General features: G+C 41.1%; 1 protein-coding gene across 1 annotated transcript; it reads left to right on the top strand.

Annotated features, from left to right (window-relative positions):
• Window positions 1-312: 312 nt before the first annotated feature.
• LOC134210142 (cytochrome P450 4d1-like) lies at window positions 313-2,067 on the top strand. Its single transcript, XM_062686170.1, is given in 3 exon segments — window positions 313-1,079; window positions 1,138-1,471; window positions 1,473-2,067. Coding segments are annotated over 3 exon segments (1,536 nt in total). The 5' UTR covers window positions 313-441; the 3' UTR covers window positions 2,037-2,067.
• The last annotated feature ends 7,342 nt before the right edge of the window (window positions 2,068-9,409 follow it).

The following is a 9,409-nucleotide window of genomic DNA, read 5'->3' as shown; positions in this document are numbered from 1 at the left end:
ATCCACACAAAAAACAAGAGTAATCTTCATTGCTGGGCAGATATCACCAGAGCACACAAAAAAACTCCAGGTCATTATTTGGTCATTATAATGATTGGCGAAGCTGCACGAAACCTACAAAAGCTCATTGTAGGTTTTGTTTTGACCAATTTCTTCTTTTACGATACCCTTACATTTCCATCTTGTAATCGCAACATACCCACTTACTACGAGTATTTGTGGGATCCCGCACCTTATCTTTATTTCCACTTCGCATTCCCATGCCGGTCACGCAAGCCCACTGACTGCTGGTGGGATGGATGGCCCATCAGTTCCAGTTTGATTCTATCGCGCATCGGACGCCGTCTACGCGAGCTCGTGCAGCTCTGTGCTCGACGCGTTTATTTGTGTGTTAATTCCCCCCAAAGTGACCTTGGAAGCAATTTGAACGAGACCTATGCAATGGTGCCTTTGTTGATGCTGATATCGCTGGTGGCCGCCACCCTAATATGGATGCTGAGTACGGTTGTTAAAAATTTGCTCGTCGTTCGGGAGCTGCAACGTAAGTTGCCGACCTTCAAGACAATTCCAGCGGTGCCCGTGTTGGGCAGTACGCTTCTCTTTAAAAATGACCGCGGACCGTCGGACATCTTCGCCACCTTTACCAACTTTCATCGCCAGTATGGTAACGACATAATCGCACAAACCCTGTTCAATGCACCCGCGCTGCAGATTACAAGTGCCAAAGTCGTGGAGCAAGTGCTTCATGCGAGAACGATTAAAAAATCCATTATCTACGAGTTTATGCGACCCTGGCTTAAGGAGGGTTTGGTGACATCGCTGGGAAAGAAGTGGGCTCAGCGAAGACGCATTATCACCCCGGCGTTTCATTTCAAAATTCTGGAAGAATTTCTGGGAATATTCAAGGAGAGGAGTGAAGTATTCGTAGACAAGTTAAAAGATCAGGTAAACAAGGGAGATTTTAACATCTACGAACACGTGACGCTCTGCACGCTAGACATCATCTCGGAATCGGCCATGGGGGTGAAGCTGAATGCTCAGGACGATCCGAATTCTTCGTATGTGCAAGCTGTCAAAGAGTAAGTAGAACAAAAATTATTTCATCAGTTTTATTAAAATGTCATCATCCCATTTCAGAATGTCGGATATCATCTTTCGTCGGTTGTTTAGTGCTCTGCGAGATTACAAAATATTTTTCCTGATGAGCCAGGCAGCACAACGGCAACGGGAGGCTTTGAAAGTTCTGCACAAGTTCACAGACTCCGTCATTCTGCAGCGGAAAGCACAGCTTGACGATGAAAAATCGAAGCAAGTAACACAGCAGAAAATGGAAGAAACTGATATCTACGGGAAGCGCAAAATGACCTTACTGGAATTGCTGCTGAACGTATCCGTCGAGGGGCATGCTCTGACCAACTCAGATATTCGCGAGGAAGTAGATACCTTTATGTTCGCTGGGCACGACACAACCAACCTCTTGCATCAGTTTTTCGGCGTATCACATTGCGGAATCCAGAAATTCAGCAAAACTGTATGATGAAATGGTGCAAATCATCGGTGCGGACTTCAAAAACGCCGAGCTAACCTACAGTGCACTGCAGGAGCTTAAATATCTGGAAATGACCATCAAGGAAGTCCTCAGGGATCCACCTGTCGTTCCAATAATCGGACGGAAATCCGCCGGTGACATGACGATCGACGGTCAGCTGGTACCGGCCGGTGTGGATATTGCGGTCATGATCTACGCAATGCACCGCAATCCGGATGTTTTCCCGGAACCGGATAAGTTCGATCCGGAGCGGTTCAACGAAGAGAACAATGCCAAACGGCATGCGTACAGCTACATCCCGTTCAGTGCGGGGGCAAGAAATTGCGTTGGACAAAAGTACGCGCTGTTGGAGATTAAAGCGACGCTCGTCAAGTTGCTTGGCCATTATCGGTTGTTGGCATGTGATTCGGAGAATGAGGTCAAGATTAAGTCCGACATGACGCTACGTCCGGTTAATGGAACGTTTTTGAAAATTGTGGCGCGATAGATTGTTGTAATAAAGAGATACCTAATTGAAGTTGTTTACCGTCCTCATTTGCGATCGAAGAAGTGCAAAACGTGGCACAGCCTGCAATCTGTTAATCAACAGATTAGGAAATATTTAGCGATATATTGCTAATTTGATTGACACATTCTGGCTCAATTTATGATAAATTTTGCCATGCAAGTATTATAGTGCTGTCAAATGAGCAGCTTGAAGTATTTCGAAGTTATTTCCATCCTGCTCATGTCCTTTTGTTGACAAAAAAAAAGAACGAACAGGACGGGAGAAACTTCAAGCTACTTCAAGCTGCTCATTGGACAGCACTATTTATCATTAGTCACTCGTGATGCTATAAGTTCAGTGCTCTATTCGTCCCAAAAGGAAAAAAAAACTTCCAGCGAAAAGTTACGATCGCACGTGAATTGCAAGTTCAACCACGTTCAACTTCATTAACACACGATTAGGTTTGGTTCACGCAAAATGGACCTGTCCTAGGTCAACATAAAAATATGCATCTGCTTTAGAAACAAACAAAAGGGCAACATTTAGAAGTTACGTATTGCTTTTCCGGATTCCAATGAGTCCTTTTCCGACCTGAATGAAATTCTTCCGGATTCCAAAGTCCTTCGGTCAGAATTCTTCCGGATCAGTATCTTCAGTTAATGAACTTACCGACTCTGAATGGTTCCGAATGAATCTTCAGTTCCGAATGGAATCCTTTCTGGATTCGAATGGAACTTTCGGATTCCGAATGGAATCTTTCCGGAATTCGAATGGAATCTTTCCGGATTCGAATGGAATCCTTTTGGGACTTCGAATGGAATCCTTTCCGGATGGATTCTTTTCCGGATTCCGAATGGAATCTTTCCGGATTCGAATGAATCTTTCCGGATGGATCTTTCCGGATGTCGTGAAATCTTTCCGTATGGAATATTTTCTGGATTGAATGGAATCCTTTCCGATTCCGAATGGAATTCTTTCCTGATTCCGAATGGAATCCTTTCCGGATTCAATGGAACCTTTCTGGATTCGAATGAATCCTTTCCGATTCGATGGAATCCTTCCGGATTCCGAATGGAATCCTTTCCGACCTGAATGGAACTTTCCGGATTCGAATGGAATCCTTTCCGATTCAATGGACTGGATTCGATGACCTTTCCGGATGGATCTTTCGGTTCAAGCTTCGGATTCGATGAATCTTTCGAACTTTTATGAATAGAAATGAAAACCTGTTGGGATACCAAACTGAATGTTTTGGATTCCGAATTGTTCTTCTGGGTTCTGAATGGATTTTTTTTCGGACAAAGCCGTGAGTCAAATTCCTGAAGTGTGAGGCCATATTTATGGGTATTGTGCATTTCATAATTCATTTCATTTATTTAGTTAACATTTAACAGATAACACTGAATCAACAATTTGACGCCACAATGCATGTTGAGGCGCATCTCTCTCATCCTCGACACCCACGCTCGCCAAGTCTCTTGCACCTGGTTGCCCATCTCCCGTGCGCTCCACGCCGTCTCGTACCTGCCGGATCGGAAGCGAACACCTCTTTGCAGGGTTTGTCCGCATTCTGCAACATGTCCTGCCCATCGTACCCTTCCGGCTTTAGCTACCTTCTGGATACTGGGTTGCCGTAGTTGCGAGCTCTGGTTATTCTTCGCCGCCACACCTCTCTTGCACACCGCCAAAGATGGTCCTAGACCGTCTCTCGAATACCTGAGTGCTTGCAAGTCCTCCTCGAGCATTTCATAAGTACTGATCAAATAGATAGGTACAAGGAAGGAATGGTCAAGAAATGATTCCGTTACTATAATTCTTTGAGTAATACAGAGCTGGCAAGTAGAGCAAATTTCGAAACGCTAATTATCCTTCTATGTAAAGTAGAATTGACTGTCACTTTTGTTCTGAAAAAATATTCCTTGGCACATTCTTCGAGCAGGTCCATCACATCACTAATTTTCAAATTCAATTCCGACACTTTTATAAGTTTTACATATTTAAATAACTAACCTAAATCATCACATAAAAAATGTATTAAACAATTGTGTGGCATAAAATGGATATTTGATTAAGAAGTTTGTATAAAACAAATGTGCGCTTAGCCATAGGTACAATATACAGCCATCTTAAGGCTTAAGAGTTTGTTAACCAAATTCAATCGAAACTCAATAATCAATATAGCTATCAGTCGAGGTTAGTCCATCATTCTCACGAAAAAATATTTCAGAACATCATAAAAACACTTTATTCCGTTCATGAGAACAAATCCTTCTAAAATGCTCTACAGGTATGAAATCAATTCTATAAATACCATGAGACCCAAGTACATCAAACTTCACCCTTATCCTGATGGCAAGTGTGAGAACAAGCCAATGTATGGGAAAATTAGCGAAATTCGATAGTTTCATCCTGTCTGTCGGACCGAATTACACCGACACTTTTATCGTCACATGTGATCTTCATCATTCACCCAGTGAAACGACACTCGAAAGGAAGGAACTATCTCTGCCCTTCCATAGAACAATTTCAGTTTATTCACCTGCGAAGGTTGAATGGTGCTGCAGGTTTAAATTTCACGAACGTCTATGAATGAAAGCAAAATCACCGTCGCGTTTCAAAAGGAACTATGTATAGAAAATCTCACATCACGAGCATCCATCAGTTTTGCTCTAGGATCAAGTTCAATCGATTCGAAAATGATTCAAAGCGCCAAAAAACTTTCAGGAATCGTGTTTCTCAATATTTTTCGAACAGAAGGAGAGTGACAAACACGTGCTAGCCATTTCCGCAGTACATGTGGCTTATCATGAGAAGTGTTGATAAAATTGCTGATAATTATGCATGAAAACATGTCCGTGGCAGACGCGTTTGAGTAAAAATGCAAATCGTCGCCCATCATGCTTCCATCATTCCTGCCGGGCGGACGATGATTAATGATGTTTTGAGAGTGCCGTTGATGGCTGAAGTGATTTCTTTTCCACCCAAGTGTCCATAATGGCATTAATTTCACTTCTTTCTCAACCCGAGAAAGATGTTCGTGATCTCGCAGCCTTTTTTCTCTTCAGATAATTGAATTAACTACATTGCTAACAGGATTTATGACACCCCCAAAACCAGCCGAGTTGAAATATTTAAAATGCGCAACCAAAGAACCAAATTGGATTAACGAGTCGAGCGAGTATCTATCGGTCTACGTTTTGACTTTTCACCGATAAATCTACGTTCACTGGTCCCTTCAGCTACTCGTTTCCCAAAATCCGTAATTTACAGGCTTATCCAGCAACTGCTCAAAAAGTCACAGGACTACCAAAAGTTTGCAACTATGCGAAAGCCACGGAGGACACAGAATGGTTTGCCAATTTTGATAAGATGCCTGCGATGGAGAAATCGAGAGCCGAAGATTAGCATAAGGAACAAACGAAATTTTCACCCTGATGGGTTGTTGGTTTCACACGGAACGACCGTAATTGGATTAACGGATTAGAGGCTGGTGCCGGGCTTGAACAAATAATGTATGAGATTAGTACTTCACACAAACTTTTGTCTGGTTTCTCCAGATTTGGTTGAGTCTTTTATGCATCTCAGTTAATATTAGATGCTTAGTACGTTTGAGTTTGACCTCGATTCGCTGTAACTCCTTTGTTGATAATTGGTGAGGCTAGAAATGATTCCGTAAAATGTATAAGTTTTTAATCGATTAATTTACATGATATATGACAAGGTGAAAAATTGTAAGTGAGAATTCTTTAAAAATTATGTTAAACACTTAAAACAAACGATGTTTGCGATATTGTATTTTGTTAATTTGAATACTCCTCAACACCTCCGATGCAAACAAATGTCTCCAAACATTGCTTTATATCTTGTTAATGCAAATTGGTCTTCAAATTTATCTGAGAATCAACAGGCATTCCTGGAGGAAGTTTGCATACATCCCTTGGAAATGTCTTCAAAAGTTTCTCTTAACGTTATTACGTAAATTATGTTTCTAAGAAATTCTTCTAAGAATAGTTTTTCCTAAATAGGAGACAATTTCAAACTCAGCCCGTTTTAACGAATTTCTAAGCAATCTTTTGGTATCGTTCACAAAATCCTATAGTTTTAGAAACCAAGGTCAATTTTGTTTTGCGACATGTTAAACTTCATGATTTTGCAAAACAAGTAGGGTAATTCATAAATGTTGAACGCTAATTTCTTCCCTGTTGTTGAACGCACGTGCATTTCTTTTGGGAGTTCAACAATAGGCAACAAATAACCGTTCGACAATTGGTTTCACACTGCAATACATTCGACGATTTTCAATCGACTTGGCCATCCTCCGGGCGCTTCAAGGCCTGGTTCACTAAGGAAGTGGCCATTTTTCAATCTTGGAACTCATCTGCGATGTGACCAACCACTTTGAGCTGCGTCATGCCGCCATCATCCAAGAAAAAGTTAACATCGTTGAAGATGCTGATGACCAAGTTAACAGAGTACAGCTCTTTCAGCGGTACTAGGGGTTCGTCGAGGACAGTCCGATTGACGCCGTAGCTTCGATATGTCCACCGGATAGATCGACTGGATGAACTGCGAAAGAAAATCAGAACACTACACAGATAGAAAAAGTTGTTTAAATTTTACGAATTTACATCAGGTGAAGTCGTATCCAGCAAGAAGCGAAAATAGCCAATCGATGCCAAAGAAAGGATTTCAGCGTGCGCTTCATAGGATTAAGGCATTTCTCATGGATCAGTTGAAGCAACTCAGGAGTCAACCCCGACGATGGATAGGTCGTTTCATGGAACAGAAACGTCGATGGGTGGAAGTTTAGTTATCGCAGATTAGGTTACAGGTTTTGATGGGGACATTAATGAATAGCTCAGTTTTTGCGATATGCGCGCTAATTCATTGGCGAACAGATTTGAAGTCATTATTTGAAAGGGTGTCTTCATGGCGAGCCGAAAAGTTTAATCCTGGTAGCCTGGAATCTACTTGTTGAGCGGAATAAACGTAAACAGCTAAAGAAAAGGCAGGTGCAAATTCTTTTAGATTCACCAGTTCTTGCTAGAGAGTCGGTAACTGATTTGCACAAACAAGACAGTTTTCAACGTGCTGTGCAAACACTAGATCAAATAATACAACCAGGAGACTACAAAGACCTTCTTCTGATCAATCTTCTTATCTCGCGTCTGGACCCTGTAACGAGGCGAGGATGGAGGAATTTTCGGCGAGCAAGGATCAAGAAATCTTAAAGGATTTGACGGATTTCTTCGCTAACTCTGAAGCAAAAATCAACTGTAGAGTAAATAAGCGACATGTAGAATAAAATTGTTGAACTCAATTAAATTATGTTTAATATTATTTAACAACAAGAAAATAATAATTTTGTTCCTTGCATGCAGTTCTGCTGGAAACGAAAAAAAACAAACGAAAACAAGAAGAAAAATAATTTGTTTCCATTTCTCAGGTACTTTTTCAAAACGGCGTATGTCGCAAAATGTAAACAAACCCGTTTTCAACAGCATATGGCATCAAATTCATCTAAAAATGTGTATCTTCAAAGCTACATGAAAATGTGTTATTAAAATGTAAATCAATTTTTTACAAAACGGTGTAACATCATTGTTAAAAATATTGCACATACACCGCTTAGCAGAAAATGTACTTTAAAAGTTTTTCGATCAACTAAATAGTTTAAAACGTGCGTCTGCTTGTACTTTTCATCATTGATTTCAAAATAAGGCATGCTGCTTGAATATTCTGATTTTTGTTAAGAAAACATTTTACGTTGTTTTCTGCAGCAAATGTTGTTACGTCGTGTTGTAAGTGTTGCAATTTTTTGTCGCATGTGCGTGAAACTTTCAACTTGACGCAACATTTCGACGTATCAACAATGCAGCGTACGGAGCAGCGTAACATTTCGAGAAAGTAGCATGACCTCGGTCATGCTGACTTATCAAAACGACGTATGTGATTTATCTGTTGCAGAACGTTGTACATATATATTTTATCAAAATAACTGAAATGTTCACACTTAGTGCAGACTTCAGAGTCAGTGATGATGAACCTTTCATAATGTATCGTTGAGGTGAATTCAATTGCAATAAAATGTTTAGTTTCTAAATAGGAATAAAAATAAAATCTGAAAACTCAAAGCTCATTTTCTCAGTTGATCAAAATGTTAATACGCCAGATTGAAAAAGTTCCGAGATTTGCTGTTTCCCTCCGTTGATGCTGATTGGTCAATCGTGTCAGCCCGCAACACAAAGCGAGCCGGTCCGTTATCGATTCATCAGTCTAGCAAACGACGACGCATCGCAGGAAGCAGAACGCCGAAGAAAAGAAGAACGTACACATTCGATCCCTGTTCGTGTGTTGACATTGGAGGACTGGTAGTAGCGGGAGCAAAAAGCGGAGCTGAGCCGACACGGCAGCGGTGTTGGGGTGATTGTCATTGTGTCGCATTCGTTGGAGTTAGGCAGCGGCAGCTTCTTATACCAACCCAACGGTCTTCTGTCAAGCTTCGGTGGTGGCGTTACTGCTGGGGAAAAGCATCGAAACAACGGTCCTTATCAGGCACCAAGGAAACGGTGTTACGTGCTGTCTGTTGGCAACAAAAAATAAATAAATAAAACATCAAAGGCCCTTTGTCAGGACCACTAAGAGGAAACGAGCACAGCGGCAACAGCAACATGCTGACATCCGACTACGACAATGGCGCAACTGGTGGAGTGCCGAATCACCAGAAAAGTTTCAAAGTTAATTGCCTATATGCCGGGTATTAAGCCACCGGATGGAAATTAATTACTATGTCTACATTATGGAAATTAATTACAATGTAGAACAATATTTGCATACAACAAGGTTCGACCTTTATCAAGACTCGTGTAACACCATTCGAACTTCTTGTGGTGGAGATTTAGAGGAACGTTCCCATTCCGCTGGGAAGCACTGCCGGTAGATCATCTGGATCGAACAGACATTCGTAGAAAGATGCAAAATCTAAGATGGATAGCAAGTAATATGCTGACTTGGTCAGAGGAGCTCGAGAATCGGACATTTCCGTTTATTTTTATTTTTAAGGTTTTTTGGGATAAGATGCTAGCACAAATCACTAAACAGAAAGGTGACCAACATTTCAGAAGATCGTTACACTGTTATAACCAGAAACGGAGCAAAATTGTGGTACAAAGTGATAGAGGTAGTACAATATTCTGAAACATCAGGATGTTAAAAAGTTCTGAACAACCTTCGTGAAAATCGCAACATGGAAACATCAGATTTGGACGAAAACTATTCTGAAGTCGAACCTCCTATTTATCTGGAAGAAAATTAATTGCCGATTGAAAAACCTAAGCGTACGAGAAAAAAAAACCATCGCGTTTTGATAATAT

Source organism: Armigeres subalbatus, chromosome 1 (genome assembly GCF_024139115.2).
Source record: "Armigeres subalbatus isolate Guangzhou_Male chromosome 1, GZ_Asu_2, whole genome shotgun sequence".
Classification (NCBI taxonomy): domain Eukaryota; kingdom Metazoa; phylum Arthropoda; class Insecta; order Diptera; family Culicidae; genus Armigeres; species Armigeres subalbatus.
This window is presented reverse-complemented; position numbering and strand designations above follow the sequence as displayed.